Here is a 23,056-nt window from a genome sequence, read left to right on the forward strand (position 1 = left end):
CGCGGGGCCCAGGTGCGAGTCAGGGTTGATGGAGTACGGCGTCTACGCAGCCCCGGCCGGACTTTCGGGGAAATCCTCGCCCGGTTCGGCCAAGCCGAGAGCGCCCGGAGGTCTTCGGCGCAGCTGTGGCCGGGACCCCAGGCCTCGGGCGGTGCGCACTGCCTCGCTCGCTCTTCTTCCCTCCCCGGCGGGTCTCGGCTGAGCTCCTGCAGCGCGGTGCGAGGGGGCGCACGGCGCACACACACGGCCCGGCCCTTTCCCCAGGAGCGCGCCGGTGCCTGAGGACCGGAGCAAGGAGGGGTTCCGAGCAGGAGTGCGGTGCAGAGGCCTGGAAGGGAGTTCAGAGGACCAACGGCCGGGGGCGGGGCGAGCCAGAGGCGGAAGCCCAGGCATTTGGTGCCTGGCTTCTCCGGGGCTTGCAGGGGGAGGGCAGCAGAGGAGGGAGGGATGGAATGCTTGGCCTGGCCCACTCCAGCCCCCACCGTGGTACCCAGGGGGGACAACTTCCCCCAAATAGAATTTCATTTAAAAACAAAAGGCTAAAATGCTTGTTACTTTATTCTAAACCTGGTCTCTTCATAATTTGCCAAGTCTTACAACAGTACAGAGTTGGTGTGACAGTCTGCAGAGTGGAAACTCCACACAATGGAAACGGCCCACGGGCCTTAAGGGGGAGTCCCTGGAGGCCGTTCACAGCCCTGCTCAGGCTCTCCTGATTTCGCTGGTGAATGGGCTCATCCTCAAGCTTTGCCACCCTGGGCTCGAGGACGGGAGCGCGGGCGGGGCACCTCTGAAGCACAGGCAGGCCCCACAGTGTGCTGGGGTCGGGAGTCCTGATCTCCAAGGAAGCTGGTGGCTTCAGCTGTCCCCACTGGACTGGGGAGGCCTTGGCTGTCGAGGCTCCGGGACAGGGAGGCCCTTGGCCTCCTCCCCCTTCATGTTCACACCCCCCTACCATGGGGGGGTATGCCGGGGAGGGGCGCTGGGGTATCCCCTGGGCACAGCGCCAGGGGGCAACACAGGATTGGCACGGCCACCCTCGACACCAGGGCTGAAGTCCTGAGGGAACTGCAGGGGCAGCCACAGCGAGTCGGGCCTCCGGGTCCTGGGGCGGAGCTCAGGCCCTGGAAGGGGCAGCCGGGAGGCAGCTGGAGCAGAGTGGGAGGACACGAGGCGGGCAGCCTCCGGTTCAGGGGCTGATGTGAGCCTGCGGCCGCAGAGTCAGGCAGGCCCGGTGGGCTGGGAACTGACTCCAGGGCCGGGTTGCAGCAGGCGTAGTCTTGCAGGTCCTGCTGCTGGCTACAGGTGACTTCCGTCTGGCAGCAGGCAGGGCAGAGGGAGTTGGGGCTCTTCCAGCACAGGAGCCCTGAGGCCAGAGCCTTCCTACGCCCAGGCCTGTCTTGAGCCCAGGCCGGTGCTAGTGGGGCCAGGAACACTTCTCTGGCACAGACTCCGGGGGCGTCAGGCACTTCCCTAACTTCTCGCAGCCTGGGGGTGCCCAGTTCTGGGTAATGAAAGTTCAGAAAGCGGACATGCAGTTATTCCAAGCACTTGTGGACTCAGCACTTTCCAGACTCCTGCCCTGCCCAGGCCTGTGACCTGCCCCACCCCAATGGGTGGCTGCAGTGTGGAATCACCTGTCTCCACCTGGCTCGGAGGCGACTCAATGCCTGAGGCCGGCACAGGAGACACTGCCCCACAGCAGCCTGGTATTAACAGGCCCTGCCTGTCACTGAAGGGGACAGTCCGCTAACTGCCCACAACCTTGGCCTCCCGGTAAGCTCTAGAGGTGGCGGCCTTGATGCCCCAGGGAAAGCTGGCCTGCTTCAGCACAGGCTCTCCTGGCTGCATCTTCGTGGGCAGACTTGCTTTGTGTGGCAATGATTTCCTGGCAACAGAACAGGACACTGGGATTTCCCTGGCGGTGCAGTTGTTGGGAATCCGCCTGCCAATGCAGGGAACATGCGTTCAAGCCCTGGTCCGGGGGGATCCCACATGCCGCGGAGCAACTGAGCCCGTGTGCCACAACTACTGAAGCCCGCGCGCCTAGAGCCCGTGCTCCGCAACAAGAGAAGCCACCGCAATGAGAAGCCTGCGCACCGCAACGAAGAGTGGTCCCTGCTCGCCGCAACTAGAGAAAGCCCACGCGCAGCAACGAAGACCCAACGCAGCCAATAAATAAATAAATAAATAAATAAATAAATAAATAAATGTTCCTTTAAAAAAAAAAAGACAAGGAAAAAAAAAACCACAGGACACTCATGCCCTTGAGGAGGAGCCTTTGTGGCTCTGTCGTGTCCCCTCACCCAGGAGGTGTACCCATCCCCCTAATCACCCTGGGGGGGGCACTCCCCCTACTCCCGCCCCTGCCAGGGCCTGAGTCTGAATCAGAATATCAGCGCCAGTGAGAACCGCAGGTAAAGCCCTCCCCTGCCCTGAATAGCATCAGGTGGCCCTCTGATTGCACGGGCCGCCTGGCAGGGCCAGGTTTAGATAAGAAGCAGTTCCCAACCTCTGAGGCAGAGCAGAGAAAGGGGCCAGGTGCACGCAGAAAGCAGATTCTGCACCCAACCTGTGAGCCTGGGGGGTCAGGGAGGGTGTCTGATGAAGCTCTAGGGAGGTGGGCTGCCTGGGCTGCTCTTGTCCCAAGAGCAGAGGTCGCTACCCAGAGCCCTCACCCGCTGGCCTGGATGAGCGGGGCCTGGACGAGCGGGGCCCGGGCCGAGTGCGGGGACCGGGGAGGGCTTTGCATGCTTGCGTGTGCACACACACACAAATGCCCGCACGCATCCACACACTGTTAAGTCCGTGCACCTCTCTGGTGGCAGTGCTCGCTTCAGAGTCTTAGGCCAACCCACGCTGTTCCGGGGTCCTCAGCTCACTTGGGGCGGGGGTCCCTGCTTTCTCCTGTTCCAGGGTCGGCCGGGCCGTGGCAATTCCTGCCGCGACCAGGAGGTGGCGGCAGCACCCCGGTCAAGTCAGTCCCTCCCCATCTCCCCTACTGTCACTAAGACCCCTTTGGTCTCTGAGCCAGCAGGCAACGGCTGCTACCTGGAGACTCGGCCCACAGGGCAGGTGTGACAGGAGATGGCGTGTTGGGGTGCGGACAGCACCATGTCACAGAGGACAAGATGGGTTTGCAGGGGGCACCAGGGGCTCCTCCCCAGGCGGGGGTCTCTCAGGCTCCTGGGACCCGAGGGACCGCAGTGGTCCTGAGCCAGGGGGGCCCTCCTGCTCCACTGCTGAGTCCAGAGGCCGGAATGCCAGCCTGGCGTCCTTCCACGGGAAGGGGGAGGCCCTGCTGGCCCCCGCCCCAAACGTCTTCCCCTGTGAGCCCCAGATGTGGACGACCGCGACCAGGCTGCCCCGCTGGCCCTGGCCAACGACCCTCGGCCGCCCCCAAGGCCACCCGCCCTCTGACACTCCTCACCCCTAGGGAATGCTTCCAACATCCGAGCCTCGTCTGTCGTCACACGCACCCATCACACCCACCCCGCAGTGCTGACACAGTCACTTCCTGGCTCGAGGCAGCGGCTCCCTCCGCTGGCCCGGCCGCGCCCGCAGCCTCAAGGTGCTTAGCCGTGCTCACAACCGCCAGGCGGGTCTGGGGAATGGGGTGTGCGGGGCGGGGGCACTCACGGGCTGGAAGCCAGGCTAAGCTACTGGCTTTGCTCTGCGGGTTTTGGGGTGCTGCCGGAGCTTCTGCCGCGGGGACGGAAGATCGCCCATCTTTGTGGAGCAGGGAGCCACACAGACACCCCAGTTATGGGACGGACTTGTGGGTGAGCCCCCATGGAGTTGGAGGAGGCTGTGCTCGGAGGTGGCCAGTGGGCTTGCTGCACCCCAGGCCATCTGCCCAGCCTTTCAACACCCACATCCCACATGGGTTTGGCTCGTCCTGCACCTGCAGAGGTGCCAAGCGACCCCCTTGCCACTCCTGTGAGGTCGGAGACAGAGAAGCAGGAGGGAAGTGGGGTTCGTGCCTGCAGCAGACCGGTCAGCACTCACATGGCCCTGGGATGCCCCCACAGCCCACGTACGAACCACTTACCATGACCGCCCGGTTGCACACATTAAGCTGGGGCTGGCCGGGGACCAAGGCCTCCTGGTGCTGCCGGACGACCGGGGTGATCCAGCGAAGTGCGTCCAGGTACTCGGTGCTGGCAATGCTGCAGGCGAGGGGCACCAGGTCACCGAGGTGGAGGGAGGGACAGGGCAAGTGGGGCAGCCCACCCAGGTAGGCCAGGGTTGGCGGGGAGACTGAGGGACAAGCCCCCACCCCGGCGTCACCATCCAGCAGCCTCCGGGAAGGAGCGGCTGGGGCCCCCACCTTGTCCCGCCCGCCCTCCCTGAGAGGCGTGCACCCCGGGAACCACCCCGCACATGAGGGTTCAGGCAGAGCCACGTCGTGCCCGGGACAGCAGCCGTGACCCTCCAGCCAGCTGCTCAGCAGGAGCCACCGGGGCACCGCCCGGCATCGCAGGCGCCCTGAGCTGCACGGGCTTCACAGCGCCCGATCTCTCCTCTCTCAGGGTCCCTCTTAATCCTCTGGCCCCGGTTCGTTTCTCTCGAGCGGCTGGTCCTGCCCCAAACGCCCTCAGACCGCGTGGCTCCCGGGCCCTCGGCGCCCTGCTCGGTCGGCTGCACTCGCCCCACGAGGGGGCCTGGGGCCCCGTAACCCCCGGCTCACCTGAGGGGGTACCTCTCCCCGGGGTCTCGTCCCAGGTGGAAGACCAGCGGGAGTTTAGTGCGCTCCTCCTGCGAGTGGGTGGTGACCCCTGACACGTTCTGCCCGGGGCAGAAATCCACGCCCTGAAACGAGAGGCCGAGAGTGCAGGTGCCGCGTGCGGGGCTCGCAGCCGAGCACAGCAGGACCGCGGACGCCGCGCTGCGGGACGGAGCCTTCTTGCCACCCAGGCCCGGGCTGCATGCCATCTGCCCTGTGCACCGTCCCCTAGGGCTTCAGTACTTTCTTGGGGGAGCGGGTGGTGAATCTCTAAAATATTTCAGTCCATCTTCTATCTAATTTCTAGAGCAAAGCTCTTCACGTCCACCCTATCTGCCTCGTAGCAGATGAGGTGCACAGCGGTCGGCATTCCTCCAAGACTCCTTGGCCCGCTGAGGAGGAGGGACCGCAGGCCTGAAAGCCAGAGGAGACGCAGGGGACCCGGACGCACCGCCCCCACCCTTCACAGGAGACGCAGCATCTTCTCCACCAAGGCTCAGGTGTGCAGCCCTGCTCCGCGCCCCCCAGGCGGCCTCTGCCCTCGGGGTTCAGCCTTTGACGCGCGTGTGAGATGGGGTTCCCGTGCCAGCGTGTCCCCCAGGCTTGAAGGCTGCCCCTCGGGGCTCCCTGACTTGGTTTAGGGAAAGGCCTGCTGCCATCTGGGCAGAGTCGGGCGAGGCCAAGGGTTGCCACCCCAGAAGCACTGGGGACCTCAGGGCCCCATAAGCAGCTGGGCACTGGTCTCCAGGCAACGTGGGACACTGTTTACAGGGTCTGGAGCAGGGCCGTGGCGGGGCACGTTAACCCTAAAACGGGGCTGGGGACAGAGACGTGCCTCCTGCTTCTCCTGCAGGCCCCAGTGCGGTCTGACGGCAATCCTCCCAACACCCGTGTGTCTGTCCTGGACGGCCAGGCAGCGGAGCAGTGAATATTCCGCTTCTCAGTAAAGCAGGGAGGTGAGGAGCTACAGAAATTCCAGTTGTCTGCCCTGAGCTGTAGCCCCTGAGTCAGCGGCTGGAATCTAAGCTGTCAAGGGCTGCCAAGAACGGACACTCAGGTGGGTCCCAAGTGAGTGACCTCTGACCTTCTGGGAGCAGACCAGCTGGAGAACAAAAGTGGACTTAACGGTGGGAGAAACAACCACGTTTAGCATAAAAAAGCTGAGCAGTTAATGCAGAAGAATCCAAGTCTAGACAGAAAACACAAATTATAATTTGGATGCAAATCAAATAAGCTATTTAATTAAGATCCCGCTAATTAGCACAGGCGTTTTCTCTCACAACCACTCCCGGGAGGGAGGACTCGCCCCAGGAGCACCGCAGCTGAGCCCCACGCAGCCCAGCCAGGCAGAGGGGGCGCGGGGAGCCCTGCCCCAGCACAACACTGGCTTTGGGAGGATGGGAAGGAGGAGGGAGGCGAGCCGTGCCCTTGAGCCGACGCTCGTGGATTTAGTCCAGAAATGCAGAAGGTCCCGTGGACACACGGGCCCTCCCTCCCGCCTCGGCCCCCGGGCCTCAGACACCTCACGAGGGGAGGTCACGGGCCTGTTGGTGACGGTGGCACCAGGCCTGATCAGGACGCGGGCAGGTGGGCCCACGGGCACGGGGGGGGGGGGGGTCGGGGGGGGGTGGGAGATGCCCCAGACAAGGGTACAGTGGGAAGTTAACAAGGTCCCCTCAGGCGAACCCTGCACCTGGGGACCCCAGACCTGTGTCCTCAGCTAAGCCACGCCCCCAGCCTGCGGACAGGGCTGCCCCTCATGTGTTGATCGCCTGGAAGGGATGCCAGAGGCGGATCCAAGTCTCCGTGGAGCTCAGGGAGCTGTGGATGGCCACAAGGCCACTGTCATAGCTTCTGGGGCCCCTCCCGACTGCACACCCCCCCTCAGCCTTACTGCTCCCTGCAGGGAGAAGGGCCATCAAAGCAGCGTGCGGGTGCCCCCCCCCCCCCCCCGGGCATCTGACTGGAACCGCAACCGTGCAACCCGCCGCGGGAGGGACCCCCCAGTGCCTGCACGCCTGTGCGCCTTGGAGAAGAGACGGGGGTTTTGCGGGTTTCGTCTCCCAAGAGGACAGCGGCCGTGCAGACCAAACCAACCAGAAGCCCCACAGACAGCCCTCGGAAAATGGAAGCAGCGCTACCCGCTGAGCCCTGCGCACGGGCGTCACCCGGCCACCCCGAGGGGCCTCTCCCGACACTTTCCGAGCCCACCGTGAACGTGGCCGAGCGAGGACAGGCCGTGCAGCTGGCTGCCCGCTGCCTGCAGACACCTGGGCTAGAAGAGGCTCGCCAGCCCCTGTGGGCTCCGGCTTGGGTGCAGCCTGGGCTGACCACACCTGCCCTCCAGAGGCCCAACAGCCCACGGCGGGTGAGCGGTGGCTTCCAGAATGCAGCTGGACGCGACAGGCACCCTACGGGGTGGGGAGGGGCCGGGGGGGGGACGAGGGAGGCCGCGCGCTGTCCCCAGGGGTCGCCACACCGCCTGCCTCAGGGCGCTCTCAGGCGGCGCTCCTAGGCCTCTCGGCCCCTTAGCATGTTCAGGGGCCAGCCAGCCGCGGCCCTGCCCGCTGGGCGGCGGGGTGCTCAGGACAGCTCAGCCCGGGGCAGTGATGGGACCTGGGGAAGCACAGGCTTGGCTGGGGGAGGGCGAGCGGGGGGGGGCCCGGGCACGCGGAGAGGAGGTGGTGGGCGGCCACGAGCTGGCAGGGCCGAGTGGGGCTCCGGGCCTGGCAGGGGCACTTCACCGTCAGGACCGGGGGAGCAAACACCGCGACAGCCTCTCGGGGGGCCGCCGAGCGCCTGGCCGGGCTGGCGGGTGGACGGGAGGGGAGGCCGGGGAGGTGCCGGGGCCGCCTGGGCCCCTGAGGCATCTGCCCCGGCTTTGGGGCTGAGCTGCCCAAGGCCTGCTCTCCTGAGCCTGGTGGCCCGGGCCAGGGTGGGCGCTGTCCTCGTGGCTACACCTCGTCACCCCCAAGTCCCTGACAGCAGGTCAGCACGCGAGCCGGGGGCACAGAGGCCTCCCCAAGGTGGGACGCGAGGGACGAGGAGTCCGCGGAGCCGGGACCCCCTCACCTGTCTGAACTCCTCCCAGGAATTGGTCCAGGTCCACAAGTGGGCCTTGTACTGGCCGAGGGTGACCGCCATCAGCGTGTTGCCACGGTAATAGAATATCGGCCTGTTGGGGGACAGGCAGAGTCAATTGAAAGGGTCCCCGGGCTGTGGAGGAGCCCCCACGGCCGCCCCTCCTCCTCGGTGCTGGAGAGGCTGGCGGCAGAGGAAAGGGGGTAGCACCCGGGCATGGCAGGCGGGCCTGTGGGGACGAGCGTGGTGGCTGGCACCCCCGCCACCCCCGCCAGGGGTAGCAAGCTCTCATGCCAGGTTTCAAGACAGAAAAGAGAGAGTGAGCCGTCCACTCCTGGCCGTAAGCCCGCTCTGGCTACGCTATACACACTTCAGAATCCGCGCCCCTTCACGGCAGCCTGGGAAACTCATTTTGTTTGAGCAAAACAGTAGCAGGTCTTGAGCTGGAGCGTCCCGGTGCGGAGCTGGGTGTAGGCTGGGGCCGGGCAGAGGGTGAGGGACACCGCAGGGGGGAACAAGGCCTCTCCACCCCACCAAGCGTCTCATGCCAAAATGCCCGGGTCTCACCTCCCTCTGGGCGAGGACACCTGCTTTGTCAGCCAGGCTCCGGCACCAGGTGCGGGGCACCAGGCGGGGCGCGTGCCCGGCGGGAACCTACCTGTCTGTCAGGCGGCCCTGGAGCACGGTGGGGAGGAGGTCCAGGCCATCGATGGCCCTGTCCCTGGGTGGCGCCAGGCCTGCGAGGGACAGGCTGGTGGTGAAGAGGTCCATGATGTTGCCCAGCTGGTGGCTCACCTGCGATGGACGTGGCCCAGACGCGCTGAGGATGCCCGCCCTGCCCTGCCCAGATGGCGGCCAGGGGCCAGGTCCCCAGGCGTGCTCGCTGACGCACACGCGCACACACGCGCGGTCACAGCCCGCAGCATGTCCACACACGCAGAACAGAGACCTTCCCTGCCTGATGACACGTGTGCGTGGCAGAATGAGCGCAGGGAGCAGGCCAGAGAGGGGACCAAGCCTTCACGCCCCAGGGTGACCGCAGGTCTGGCACAAGGCCGGCTCTGACTCACCTGGCCGGCAGGGATGTGCCCGGGCCACCAGGCGATCGCAGGCTCCCTCATCCCACCTTCAAACGTGGTCTGCTTCCCGCACAGAAAGGGCCCGTTGCTGCCACCTGGGGACAGTTGCCCATCAGACCACGTGCCTGAGTCTCCAGGGCCACACACGCCCTGCCGGGCACTCACCCTCGGGACACGTCTGTCCACCTGGCTCCCCGCCCGGCCCTTTGGAGGTGACATTGCTGAGGCACTGAGGCCATCGTGGAGACAAAGGACCAGTCCTGGGGTTCAGGCCTCAAGTTCAAGGTCAGAACACCTGGAGATGGCTCTGACCTAGAGCTGTGGTCGTAAGGTCACGCCCCCATAGACCGCGACCGCGCACACACACAGCACATGGACATGTCAGTGAAAGACGTGGAAACGTTAAGACACAGTCCCGACCTCGGGCCTGGCAGGTGCCAGGTTCCCTAAATGTCACTGTGCACAAGCAGCTCCTGTGTGCCTGGGGTTTGGGGGTGCAGATCCCGTGTTTCTGACAGGCCCTGCTCTGAGCAGGTGGTCCCTGAACCCAGCTGTGGGCGGTGCCGAGGGCAGACAGCCCAGTCCTGGCTAATCGCACATCCCCAGCTCGCTGCCATGACGGAGGGAGGGTCCCACAACCTCAGGACCCCTGAGGATGGGGAGATGGACACAACAGCACAGCATTTTCCAGCAGCGACCCTGTGGTTCGTCCCCGCACTGCAACCTGAAGCCCACCTCGCCGGTCAGCACAGGGCCAGCAAGGGTCACAGGCCAGAGGTCAATGAGGGCCTACTTCTTTCCTGCTCCGGTCTCTCCAGCTGCGGGTGGGTACATGGATTTTCATCGTCTTGTTCTGCCCCTGCAGCTCCTTCTTGGCCGGAGCCAGTCGCGCTGTTCCTGTCCCTGGAGACCCCTGGGCCCCTCTGCCCCCAGGACACATGGCTGTAAGGTCCCCCAGTGCCTCCCCACACAGGCCCAGCCCTGTGGGGTTTCCTGCTGTCTGTGGCCTTCCTTCCAGAGCTGTCTGAGTGACTCAGGGCCCTCCTGGGGCCCAGCTTTTTTAAGAAGAAAGGGAAGAAGAGACACATCACCACGGGGGTGTGAAACCCTCACAGGACTGTGAAACGCCGGGTCTAACAACCTCGCTCCAGCTCCGCAAGGTGAAAAAGCCTCAGACCTGAGAGGCCTAGAGGTCAGGGTCCTCAGGAGGACTGCAGGCCCGGCAGGGACACAAAGGGAGGGTCTGGGGGAGTGAGCAGCCCCACCGCGCTGCGCCAGGGGCTCCAGCACTGCAGGGGAGGGGGGCTCGGTCCCTTCCCTCCTGGACACCACCCACCGCGAGGCCTGGGAGGGCACTTCCGAGAGGGGGGGGCGCCGAGCCTGGGCCTGGCTGCTGTAGGGTCATCGCCCCCGTGGGAAGGGAGGCCCCCAAACACAGAAAAAGGGGCAGACGTGTCCAGTCACGTGACAACAGCCACCGTGCTACAGCTGAGATCAGGACAGAAACACTGACAGGGGACGTTGCGGCTTCAGAGAGGGAAGTCTGGACGTGACTGGCCCCAGGGCTGGCCAGCGCAGAGGCAGGACGCGGTGAGGGCCGCAGCCTCAGCCTCCGCCGGCCCCACCGGGCTCTCCCTCCTGACCAGGCACCTGCCAGGCGGTGGGGAAGAGGGGCACTGCGCCTGGGGGGCGCTTGCCGGTGTCCCTCCCTCCCCAAGGTTGAGCCCTTCACACCCGGCCCGGTGCGGGGGGGCTGCTGAGGGGCCCCGGGTGGAGCCCCATCTGCTCAAGTCACCTGCCTTGTCTGGGCGCAGAAATGAGGGCAGCGCCGTTGTCCGACGTGAAGAAAACAAAGGTGTTCTCTGCGATGCTCAGGTCGCGGAGGAGGTGCAGGATCCTCCCGACGCCGTCGTCAATCTCCCGGACGGCGTCCCCGTAACTGCGGGGAGGAGGGAGCGGTCAGCAGGGGCCGGCGGCCTCCGGGACCAGAGGGCGGCCGGAGCCGAACCTCAGGGAGGGACGAGGAGGGGGCGTTCCAGGCAAGTTTCAGACGGAATCGGGGCAGAGCCGACCCCTCCCTCCACCACCGCAGAGGCACAGACGCTTCGCTCTGTCCACAGCTGACGGTGGTACCGGGGCCCAGCCTCCGGTGGCGGTCAAGCACAGCTGACCCCCGCCCCGGGGTCCAGACCTACGCGACCGAGGACTCACCGCCCTCGCCGGCTGGTGCCCAGGAAAGGCCTGGAGGCGTAAACAGGCGCGTGTGTGGCGTCGATGGCCCAGTATAGAAAGAAGGGGCGGTGCGCTGCCTGCTGCCTCTTAACGAAATCCAGTGCTTCCTGAGGAGAAGCGCGCACCGTCTTCCCTGCCCCAGGCCCACCTCCCACCCCAGAGCCGGGCCAGCCCCTGCTGTGGTCACCTGCAGGTAGATCTGGGTGAGGTTCGCTTCTCCAGTCTTCAGGTTAATTGGAAATTCCTCATAAAATCTGAAAACAGTACAGACCCAGACAGAAATTGGCCTTCAGGGCAGGAAAGCCCCTCCTCCCCGATTTCCTGGGCAAAGTCAGGGGCCTCGTTTAAAAGAGAGATGGAAACATTCACGTCAGGAACAAAACCGGAGCCTGGAAGCTCCCAGGCCCGTCGGGGACCCACTGGGGTTGAGTCTGGTGCCCCGGTGACCCCACCACCTGGGAGAAGGAGGGGAGCCCCGCCAAAGGACAGGCAGGACGGCGCGAGAGGAAGTGGCCAGTCCACGGCCACGGAGGGCACGGCTAACAGGTGTGGGCACCTCTCTGGGGTGACGGAGGCGGTCTGGGATGGGGGTGCTGGGTGAGCTACACCCCAGCAACGCTGGCCCAGCTCTGCGGTCCAGTGACGTGTACCGCGCTTCCACCAGAGCAAAAATAATTAAAAAAGGAAGAAAGAAAGGGAAGTCAGGCCGAACAGGAAAGCCCAGGGCCTGCCTGCAGCCACCCGATGGCCAGACCAGGTCGCTCCTGCAGCCCAGCCCCCCAGACGGTGACTCGGAGTGAGGCTGACCGTCCAGGGCGTCGCCCCCTCGCCGCCTCCGGGCACGGGGCCCACACCCCGGAAGCCGGGGGGAGCGCCTCGCTCCGGGGAGCGTCTGGGGCTCCCGGCACATTTCCTGAGACGGTCAGAAGCCCCCGGAGGCGGGGCTCTTGTAAGTCAGAGGTCACAGGACGAGGTCTGGGCAGGACGAGGAGCTGGCGCTGGGCAGCAGCAGTGGGCAGGGCCTGTTACCTGCCAACCATCTCCCGGTCCCGGTACACAGGGATGTTGGGCCTGGCCTTGTTGTCGTAAGGTCCAAAGTGACAGTTGGGGGATCCAAACCACTCATCGAATCCGTGCTTCAGGGGGTGGAACTGAGGCCTGTGGCCCAGATGCCTAGAGACAGGAACCCGGGGCACTTCAGGGACCCCCGCATGGGCGCCCCGGAGCTCCGGGAAGCAAACACCCTCGCCTTCAGAGAGCAGCTCAGGAGACAAGGCTCCAGCCAGCCCCAGGGTGTGCTGAGCCCGGGTGCCCCGCGGCCTGGCCCCCCTGCCCGCATGGTCCACCCAGGTGACAGCCGAGGGGCGCACACGGGGACGGTGACCAGGTCCCATGAGTGCGGCTCACTGCCCCGGCGCCCTGGGCAGGAGCCGGACGGGATGAGAGGAGAACACGGCAAGGTGCCTGCAGGCAACGGCCCAGCTGTTCCCGAGACCCGGGCTCGGACCCGCCCCCTGCTCCCACCCAGGAGCCCCTTCCCCGCGGGTGCGTCACGTCGGGTCCTCTCGCCAGCGGGAGGGTCTCTCTTGAGAAGGCGCAGCTTCGGGAAGGGGTTTCGGGGTGAGGTTCCTCCTCCCTGGGAAGCAGACAGGTTTCCTGGGGTCACGTGTGCAGAAAGCCTCTCGCAGCCAGCGTCGCCGGCACAGCGCTGGGGGGCTGCACCGGGCCAGGCCGACGCCACGTCACCGTGAGCTTGCCGCACAGCTCGGTCACTCGGTCAGGCGGATGCGGCACGAGGCAGCAGGGCAGGATGGGGCCGGAACTGAGCTGGCCGGCAGCGGAGTCTGGGCGCCGGTAAGTGAACCTCTCGGTACCCCCTGCTGGTCCTGAAACACTCTGCCTCCGCCGATGGCTGCCCGGCTTCTGGAGCCCCTGTACCGGGGGCACCCGCACCGGCTCTACCCTGAGCGCTGTCTCCGCAAAGGAGAGCCAGCTGCGCCCCGTGCTTCCTCTCTGGGCCCGCAGCTATGACGCCCCCTCCATGCTGGACACTGCTGGGTGGGACACTCCTGGGCCTGCGTCCTTCAGCCCCAACGGCCTTCATGAAGCAGAAACACCCATGAAGGTCCGGCTCCTGTGAAGCTATCGATTCAAAGTGCTGGTCCCAGGGCAGCTGTGGGGTCAGCACTGCCCGCCGGCGAGCTGAGTGGCAGCACGTCGAGCCCCTGGGACTCGGGGCAGCCCCTCACGGGAGCCCAGGCTCCATCCACCCCAGGCCTTGGTTAGGCCGAGGAAATCCGGATCCGTGGTGCTGGGGCCCGAGGCTGGCTGTCAGGCAGTCACGGCCACGGCCACCAACACCCCCTGCGGCTCTAACGGGACCCTGCTGAGGCCAGGACACCCACCTGGCAGAGGAGGGGCCGAGCCCCCTGCCCCGGGCCTCCCAGAGCCCGTCATCCCATTGGCCATGGACGCCCTGACCCCGGCTGGTCCACCAGCACTGCGTCCACCTCCCTGAGTCCGTGCCAGCTGCTTCTCCAGGCCCTGCCGCGTCCCTTCCTGTTCCTGAGTCCACCCATCTCGGGAGCTCGTGGGGACAGGCTCCCACTCCAGCTCTGGCTGCCCCGTGTCAGTGACCACGAGTGGGAGGCCCCTGGACCGGGGCAGAGCCGCCAGGCTGGGCAGAGAGCGCCGGTCATCGCGGGGGCTCCTCCTTCTGTGGGCGCAGCCCTGGCACGGCCCCGGCGGGCCTTGCAGCCGCCCTACCACCGTCTCCCGGGCCTTCCCGGCGCTGCTGGGCCTTGCAGGCTCCCACATCCTGCACCCTCGTCAGCTCTGCTCTGCAGCCCCCACCGCCTCCAGGCTCGACCACTCGGCCGGCAGGATAGCTGCCAGCCCGTCTCGGGGGCGAGGAAGCAGCCTCCAGGCCCCCGGGTTCCCTGAGGACTCCTCTCCCAGTTTCTGCAGATCCCCCATCACTAGGACTGTCAACGGCCTGGAGCAGTGGTCCCCAGGGGGCGCAGATGAGGTGCTTGCCCTCGAGGTGGTGAGTGCCAGAGGGGTCAAGGGGAGAGGCTCCAAAGCACAGCAGCAGCCGAGGAGAGATGATCAGGGCTGGACAGTCAGGGAAGGCTTCCTGTAGGAAGCAGGCTTGGTCTCCAAGGGCTCCAACACTCGGGAGAGGAAAGAGAGGACATCCGGCCTTCATATCAACCTCTAGGGCTGCGTACTTAGGCATCCCCAGGGAGTAGGAGAGAAGCCACTTAACAGGCGCGACACCGAGTGTGACAACGTGATCTTTTACGGTCACTTGATCCCGATGACTCCACACCACACGGCCCTCCTCTATCCCCTGCTTGCTTCCTGGTTTCACCACCAGACAGAGTCCCTTTGCTCGCTGGCGTGTCCCCGTGACGGCACGCGTGTGCAGTAACACGGTTCCCTCGGTGCTGCGGTGGCAGCCACCTCCCCAGCCTCGCCACGGGAGGTCCCAGGGGCGCGGCCACAGCAGCTTTTAAAGGGACGCTTTGGGCATCTTAGCGGACCTGGAATTCAAGGACTCTACTCCCACCCGAGGGGCTCCCACTGGGCAACGTTAGTAAGGAGCCCGTGGGGCGCGCCCAGCAGGCATGTGTGGGACTCACCACTTGCCCACGATCTTGCTGGTGTAGCCGGCCTCCTTCAGCAGCTCCGGCAGCAGGAGCTCCGAGTCCGGGATGCCGCCCACTATCTCCTGTGGCGTGTAGGCTGGTGGAGCAACGCACCGTGTGAGCCGGCAGGGTCGAGCGGCAGAGCCCTGGTCGGGGCGGCACTGCAGGGGCACTTTTCAGGTCTTCCGGCCGCTCCTCACAGCCAGCACCATTACCGCAGCGAACAGGCAAACATGCCCCCGAGGGGGGTCCGGACGTCAGGGGTCAGGGGTCAGGGGAGGGCCCACCCCCGGGGTCTCCAGGGGAGGGCCCACCCCCGGGGTCTCCAGAACTCGGGCTCTGAGACCACACCTTCCTCCAAGGGCCGCTTGAAGCCCCACCTGGTCGGCGAGCCCACCCTAGAGCCGGGCCGCCCCCGCCCCCAGGACAGGAAGGGAGCCGGCCCCACCCTCACTGTCCTCCCCACTCGCCGAAAACACGTTGTTTCTGATGGAAGCTCTGCGTTCTGCTTTAAAGTGAGTTACAACCCAGACAGAACCCTCGACCCTGGGTGACGAGTGCGCCCAGGAGAAGCCAGGTCACCGGAGAGGACAGGTGACAGACGCCCCCTCCCTCTGCCCCAGGGCACAGCCTACCGTTCCTGGCGTGCCCGTTGGTGGTGTAGAAGCCACTGCGGATGGGCAGGCGTCCGGTAAGCAGAGCCGCCCTGGCTACGCGGAGGGGACACGACAGAAACACGGGTCACGCGTGCAGCCCGAGGCCAGCCCTGTGGTACCTGAGTCCCTGGCGGCCACTTGAGAGCCGGGTGGGAGCACGGCCCCGCAAAGACCAGCAGCGGGGCCGGCTGCAGCTCCCCCTCGCTCTCTCCGGCTCCCGGGACAGCCTGCAGGCCTCCTCATGCGCCGCCCCTTCCGGGGTCACCTCTCGTCCTCCAGATCAGAGGTTCTCCCCACCTGCGAGGCCCCTACACCCCCAGCTGACGATCCCTTCCCCGGCCGAGCACCTCCCCTGAACCAGCCGCGGCACTCAGCTCCGTGAATGAACAGCCGCCGCCGCGGCAGCCACTTGGGCCTCAAACCCCCCGAGGCTCCGAGCCCTTGGTGGCCTCTGATGGCTCCTGATGGCCCCGCGTTCCCCACAGCACGGAGCCCAGGCGCTCCCAGGCGCCAGGATCCGACAGAAGAGGCCGCAGCCCGCCCGCCAGCCCTCTGCCCCTTGCAGGAAACGCCGGTGGAGCCGACACCCAAGTCAGGGCTGCCGCCCCCGCGCTCCGTGCCCGCACCCTGTGCCCCACTTTCTGGTCTACGCGTTCCCCACCTCCCCACCGCGCTCCAGTCTCGGCGCTCCGTGCCCGCCCCCCTTGTGTCCCCCCGCCCAGCATGCCCTACGCCCGGCCCCACTCCCTGGTGGCCTCAGCAGGCCCTGACTTACAAGGGGAGCACAGGGGGTTGGCCGTGTAGAAGTTCGGGAAGAGCATCCCTTCCGCAGCCATCCGGTCCAAATTCGGGGTCTCTCTGGAAGGTTCTCCGTACACCCCGAGGTCGCCCCACCCCATCTGCAGGAAAGAGCGTGTGGAGGTGGGATGAGAACGTAGCCGGAGCTGCGGCCCCCGGCGCACCCCGATTGCGGCCCGGTGCGCGGTCAGCCGCTCCCCGGTGCAGATGCCCAGCGCCCACCTCCTCCCGGCTCCGAGGCCGGCCCCACGTGCTCACGGGGCACCGGCACCAAGACACACACCTCTGCCTTCTGCACAGACGAGGAGGCCGTCCTACTCTGCGGTGTGAATTCACATTTAAAAACAGCGGCCAGGCCTCGTGAAGCTAACCCGGCGAGGCCCCGAGACCCGCGGTTCCTCCCGAGCTCGCTGCCCCGAGAACTGGGCCGCCGGCACCCAGGCGCCGCACGAATGTCCACAGCAGCAGGACTCCCGACTGCTCAGAAGAAACAGCCTGTGTCCATCGCTGATCAACAGTAGACAGAATGTGGTCTATCCATCCAGGACCGGGGTGAACAGCAGCCTCCCCAGTTTATGTCCACTCAGAACCGGAGAACGTAACCATATTCGGAAACACGGATGTAATTAGCTGAGATGAGATCACACTGGACTAGGGTAGCCCTAAATCCAGTGACTGGGGTCCGTGTGAGAAGAGGGAACACAGAGACAAGACAGACACATGAGGAGAGGCCAGGTCTCCACCACGGAGGCAGAGACTGGAGGGTTGCGGCCACAAGCCAAGGAGCACAGGAGCCCCCAGGAGATGGAGGGGAGGGAGGACCCTCCCTCGGGGCCTCCGGAGAGACTGGCCCTGCGACCCCTTGATTTCAGACTCTGGCCTCCACGACTGGAGGGAGTAGATTCCTATTCCAAGGCACCAAGTCTGTGATTATCTTTTAGGCACGAGGGACCTGATACACGCACTACGGACCAGTACTCGGCCGTGACGAGGAACGAGGTGCTGACACTCGCGAAAACAGGCTGCTGAGAAGCCGGTCAGAAAAGGCCGCGGAGCGTACGATGGATGTGAAACGTCCAGAACAGGCAAGTCCCCGGGGACAAGGCAGATGGGTGGTTGCTGGGAGCTGGGGGAGGGGGAGGAGAGTGACTGCCAGTGAGAAAGGGGTTTCTCTTCGAGGGGTGGGATGTTCTCAGCTACTGGACGGGGGCGCTGCACAAGCCGGGGGCGCTGCACAAGCCGGTGAATGTGCTAAACACGACCGAACTGCACGCTTTAAAACATTAAAAGGGTGAATTCGTGTTACGTGCGTTGAGCCAAAATAAAACCAGCCAGGTGGTGAGGCGGGTTAGCACGTGCACAGGGGCGGACGATGGACAGATGTGAGACGGAGCAGGCAGAGTCCAGGTGGGGTGACAGGTGTGCACTGCGACACCCTTTCCGCTGCACGGGGTGTTTGACAACTTTCATCATAAAGCGCTAAAGAAATACCTGAAAAGGGCAACGAGACGTGACTTCGCTCTACAACCCAACGCATCCTTCTGCGGCCAGTGGCGTGGGGCAGGAGTGACCCCGACAAACTGATTCCTCTCGGCGCTGATGGTAGGCACGGCCCTGCTTCCCCTCTGGATTCTCTAGCCGCGCCAGCCCCCTCCAAGCTGGCTCTCCTTCACCGGCTGCCCCTCCTGGAGGGGCGGAGTGGGGGGGAGGGCGGGGACGGGGCTTCTTCCCAGGGTTATGAGGATGACCTACAGCTGACCGTGGTGACAGCTGCACGATGCTGTGAAGGTGCTAGAAACCGCGGAATTGCGCCCTTTACCTGGTGAACTGCGTGATGGAAACTACGTCTCCGTAGAGAGCCACTGGAAAAGCGCAGGCACCTGGTGCTGCAGAGGCCTGGCCGTGCCTGTCTCTCCGGGGCCCCTTAAAGCTCTCCGGACTCATGGGCCACGGCCTGCCAGCCCACAGCAGGCTCGGCAGGTCTGCACGGAGACGCTGGGGAGAGCTGGGCCGGCGTGCACGAAGCTCGGGGAGCCTTGGGTCACACGTGGGGGCCGAGCATGCAGGTTTGCCCAGGATGGTCACAGGTAGGTGTGTGGTCTGGCTGTAATCATTCATGTCCCCTGCACTGGGCAGTAGCTCACACGGCGCCCTCTCCGTCAGGGAGAGCCAGGAGGGGGACACGTCCCCTCGTCTCCCAGCCTTAGGCCCATCCTGACACTCGGGTCCCAGAGCTGCCTCGGGGCTTTTGCCTTTGGACCGTGCTGTCTGTTCTCAAAGACCCTTCCAGCCATAGAGTCCCTTTGGAGGTGGTTTACTTTTAAGTTACTGAAAAGGCTTTTCCGTTCGCCAACGACAGGAGCTGGAATGAAAGTTGCCCCTGGAGGGAGGTGTGGCCGACAGGGGCAGGAAGTGGAGTGAAAGGCACGAGGCTGCAGGCTCCAGGCCTCTCCCTGCTGCCCCCCTCTCCCCGCGCCTCCACGGGGCACAGGCGGGCTGCCGACCCTCACCCACAGGCCAGGTGGGAGGAGCAGAGAGAGGCAGAGGGGCTGGGTCCGCTGGCACCACCCAAATCCCAGCCTCCCAGGAGGGAGGTGGGGATCAGCACAAATCTTACATCTGCATAAACAGTTTAGGCACAGGGAATGCTGGGATACTCCCCAAATCCAAGTTTCCAGATGGCGGCCAAGGGCCCACCTATTTACAGGTGAGCCTCTCTGAGGCCCGCAGTCGTTGGCCTGCTGTGTTAGCTCTTTCCTGCTGAATCAAATTCTATTATTACTTATCGGTAGGCTTTCTTGGCTATAAAAATAGGGATGTTAACATCCACCTTGCATGGCTATCACGGGTTCGATGAGACCATCCTCCACGGCACCCTGGGCAGGGTCTCCCACAGAGTGTGAAGGATGTCTCCCCTCTCCCACGTGATCGCCCACCCGCGCTCCCAAGGCAGCCGGGAACCCGGGCCCACGGTCCTCTTCCTGGCCTCGGCCTTTCCTTTACTCGGTGGGAACTTCAAGACTTCTGGGCATAACTAATGAGAACATAGCACAGGGAACTCTACTCAGTACTCCCTGGTGACCTAAATGGGAAAGAAATCCAAAAATGAGGGGATATATGTATACGTATACCTGATTCACTTTGCTGTACAGCAGAAACTAACACAACACTGTAAAGCAACTACACTCCAATAAAAATTAAAAAAAAAAAAAAAAAGACTTCTAGGGGCTTCTCTGGTGGCGCAGTGGTTGAGAATCTGCCTGCCAATGCAGGGGACATGTGTTCGAGCCCTGGTCTGGGAAGATCCCACATGCCGTGGAGCAACTGGGCCCGTGAGCCACAACTGCTGAGCCTGCGCGTCTGGAGCCTGTGCTCCGCAACAAGAGAGGCTGCAACAGTGAGAGGCCCGCGCACCGCAATGAAGGGTGGCCCCCACTCGCTGCAACTAGAGAAAGCCCGCGCACAGAAACAAAGACCCAACACAGCCAAAAACAAACAAACAAACAAATAAATAAATAAATAAATAAATTTATATTAAAAAAATAATAGTAAAAAAAAAAAAAACTTCTGGGCAGTGCAGGGGCCACACATGGCTACAAGGGATTATTACCCGTGCGTGTGTCCACATTGACACGTGTGCGAGGCCCTGGAGGGTCAGGACGGGGGCACTGGCTGAATGGGCCCACCGTGGGGACACAGGGGCTGGCCCCTGTGAAGCCTGGCCTTACCCTTCCCGCTAGTCACAGGGCGTCCTTCTTAGTCCTGTTTTACAAGTAAAGAACTGAGACACACGGCGCTCGGGCCCAGCCGGGCAGGAGGGAGCTCTGTCCCTGCGCCCCCGGCCCCATCACCCATCAGCCTTAGAGAACGGAGCTTCTCAGCCTCTTCTAAATTCTTCCATAAGTTGATGCCTACCAGGGCCTGCGCCTCCTGCCACGCCTGATGACCGCACGGGTGAGGACACAGAGCTGGGGGGCCTGAAGCCTGTCTAGTCGGGAGAGCCTCGGCCCCCACTTCTGCTAAAGTCGCTTTGAGTGTGTTTCCTGTCATTCGCTGACCAGGACAGAGGTCTCCCCGACTTCTCCGGGCTTCAGCTGCCAAAGAGCCCCAAAGTCACAGGAGGAACCCGCAGAGGAAAGGCAGGGCATCGGGGCCTCCTGGCCCACTGTTCCCGTTTCCTGGACCCACCCTGGGCACCCAGGCAGCCGGGCCCCCGGGTCAGCCCCCCTCGAACAAGACGTGCCCAGTGCCGGTCCCGCTCCGCCACTCAGGGCCTCCGACAGGGACCAGGGAGCCACTGGCTGGGCCTGCAGCCCAGCGGCCCCGCTAACGGGCAAAGGGAAACAGGTGGGTGCGGGCACAGGTTGTACTTTATGGAGCCCCATAAACCCAGAAAACGACCATCTCAACCAGCCTGCAGCATCAACCTTCACTGATGAACCGTCACCTTGGAGAGAAGGGGAGGGGCAGAAATCGGAGAGGCTAAGTGCTCAGCTAAGCCTTGCCCCAATAATTTATGTACTTAAACAGCCTTCCTGCCCAGGAACCTCAGCTTTGAGAAGGCTGACCCGCTGACACAGCGAGCATTTCCAAGACCCACGTGTTCGTCATGAAGCAAAGTTTCCGTACCAGCCATCGGGGCGGGCTCCGGAGGAGAGGAGCTTCGGGGTCCCTACGGAAGCCGTCGTGTCTGAACAGTTATGAGTAAAGAGAAGCACGGTCTGTGTCACCTCTGGGTGGTGCCACTATAGACGGGTTTCTGCGATCTTTTCCGGCTTATTTGAATGTTAACTTTTTGTAATAAAGAATTATTTTCATAATAAAAAAATTACATGAGATATACTTTATGTCTTTTTCTTGTACTAGGTCTTTGAAATCCGAGCGTGTTTTTTACACACACAGCACCTCGCAATTCCGACCAGCCAGGACCGCCCAGCAGCCACGTGAGGCCCGTGGCCTTGGTCCAAAGGCTCCTGGGAGTGTCTCTGCTGGTCTTTTGGGGAACTTTGAGCTATTTTTACTCACAACACTTCTGACACCAAATGTGTGTGTGGCGGGGTGACCACACCACTACTTCTCTGGCCTCTAGGCACCGGCTGGGAGTGCAACAATTCAGCTCCATCTCACACTACCTACCCGGACCTGGCATCTGACCCCACAGGTCAAGGGCTCAGCCCCACAAGACTGCCCCCACTTCACATGCCAGGCCCACATCCTGGGCCTCCTGTAAGTCAAGGCTCCCACAACCCACCCCCACTGCCCCCAAAGTTGGATAATTTGCTAGAACGGGTCACAGAACTCAGGGTGGCGCTGTGTTTACTATCACCTGTTTACTATCAAGGATACAACTCAGGGACAACAGGTGGAAGAGATGCCTCGGGTGAGGTGTCGGGGGGACTTCCCTGCCCTCTCTGAGCAATTCCACGTGTACACCGACCTGGAGCCCCTTGAACCCAGTTACTTAGGATTTTGATGGAAGTTTCGTCACACAGGCACAGTTGATTAAATCGCTGCCATTGGTGATGGCACTCAAGCTCCAGCACCCCCGTCGCCCCCCAGAGGTCAAGGCTGTGCTGGAAGCTCTAACCCTCCAGTCCCGCCTTGGCCTTCCTGGCAACCCCATCCTGAAGCCAGGGCCCCCCCCACTATAGACACTGGTATCACTCCGGATTCGAGGGTTTAGGAGCCATGGGCAGGACCCTCTGCACTGCCTCAGCCCTCAGGACGGGGCGGAGGGGACGCCCAAAGGGCCGCGGTCTCCGCACAGCTCAGAGGAGCAGGCACCTGAACCCAGGTTTGTCTGCGTCCCCACTTTACCCCAACGCCTCACGTGGACTAATTTCAGAACCTCCATTTCACTCCCCCAAAAGTGCCCCCCAAATACAGTCCCGCTTCCTTGGGAAGGAGCACCGGGACCAAGTCGCAAAGAAGGCGCAAACAGCTCGGCTCTGCTCTTCGGGAAGGGTTGGCCCACCGGTGTGACCAGGGTGGCCTGGGGCTACAAACACACCCATCGGGGGACATTCCTCCGGTTCAGTTCTTCCCCGCCCCACAAAGACCTGACCTTTGGCAGAAATCTCGGCAGGGTGGGAGCACCCAGACCAAGCAGGCGGCGGCAGCCCAGGGGCAGGGCAGGCCCAGCCGGCCAAAGGCAGCGGAGGCGACTGCCAGGGCGGGCAGGCAGGCCGGGGTCTTAGTCAGCTCTGCACCGCTTCCCTGACACCCACACCCCCAGCAGTGGGGGGCGGCAGGCGACAGCAGGGATCCTGGGGAGCTGGTCCTCACCGGCCAGCATCGCAGCACGCCTCGGGGGCAGCGGAAGGGACGGGGGAGGGAACAGGGCAGGAAGGTCTTCTCCTGGCCCGGCCTGGACACCACACCTCACTTCACCCTCACCCACGGGCCACGCTGCCTCCTGCAGGGCCAGGCGCGACCCCCACACCGCCGGCCGCCCCCAACCCCGCGGGAGCGCGGCCCTCCCGGGAGCCCGGCCCACACCCGCACTCACGTCGTCCATGAGCAGGAGCAGGATGTTGGGGGGCTGCGGGGCGCCTGTGACCCTCAGCCCCGCGGCACTCAGCACCAGAAGCAGCCGCCACCTCGTCGCCGCAGCAACCGCCGCCATGGCAACCACGCCGAGCGACACCGAGCCCTGGAGCGGCGGGAACGGACCTGGCGAAGCTGGCGATCCTTCCGGCCGGGCGACGGGGCGGGGCCATGCCGGCTGAGTGACAGGAAAAGCGGGGCCCTGACCGACAGAATGAGAGGTGGGGCGGGGTCAGACCGGCTGAGTGACAGGGATGCGGGGCAAGGCCGGCTGACTGACAGGAGAGG

The 23,056-nt window shown here is 64.1% G+C and overlaps 1 protein-coding gene across 2 annotated transcripts; it reads right to left on the reverse strand.

The window, feature by feature from the left end:
- Window positions 1-540: 540 nt before the first annotated feature.
- On the reverse strand, window positions 541-22,955 carry GALNS (galactosamine (N-acetyl)-6-sulfatase). 2 transcript variants are annotated; one of them, XM_036832505.1, is made up of 14 exons: window positions 22,731-22,955; window positions 16,200-16,323; window positions 15,404-15,478; window positions 14,763-14,865; window positions 12,148-12,291; window positions 11,306-11,372; window positions 11,098-11,225; window positions 10,686-10,825; window positions 8,878-8,981; window positions 8,466-8,602; window positions 7,799-7,901; window positions 4,691-4,812; window positions 4,052-4,169; window positions 541-1,504 (listed from the first exon to the last, which is right to left on the reverse strand). In XM_036832505.1, exons 1-14 carry the CDS (start codon window positions 22,845-22,847, stop codon window positions 1,418-1,420), a joined length of 1,569 nt encoding a protein of 522 aa, XP_036688400.1. In that variant the 5' UTR covers window positions 22,848-22,955; the 3' UTR covers window positions 541-1,417. The 2 variants fall into 2 exon arrangements, with proteins under 2 accessions (XP_036688400.1, XP_036688401.1); XM_036832506.1 differs by lacking the exon at window positions 15,404-15,478.
- Between the last annotated feature and the right edge of the window lie 101 nt (window positions 22,956-23,056).

The sequence above is a fragment of the Balaenoptera musculus genome, chromosome 19, assembly GCF_009873245.2.
Source record: "Balaenoptera musculus isolate JJ_BM4_2016_0621 chromosome 19, mBalMus1.pri.v3, whole genome shotgun sequence".
Classification (NCBI taxonomy): Eukaryota; Metazoa; Chordata; class Mammalia; order Artiodactyla; family Balaenopteridae; genus Balaenoptera; species Balaenoptera musculus.

Coding starts and splice junctions, on each gene's coding strand:
- GALNS (XM_036832505.1), bottom strand. CDS start 22,847: ATGGCGGCGGTTGCTGCGGCGACGAGGTGGCGGCTGCTTCTGGTGCTG. Junction 11,226..11,305: donor TCACCCAGATCTACCTGCAG/GTGACCACAGCA, acceptor GCTTCTCCTCAG/GAAGCACTGGATTTCGTTAA. Junction 4,170..4,690: donor GGGGAGAGGTACCCCCTCAG/GTGAGCCGGGGG, acceptor CCTCGCCTGCAG/CATTGCCAGCACCGAGTACC.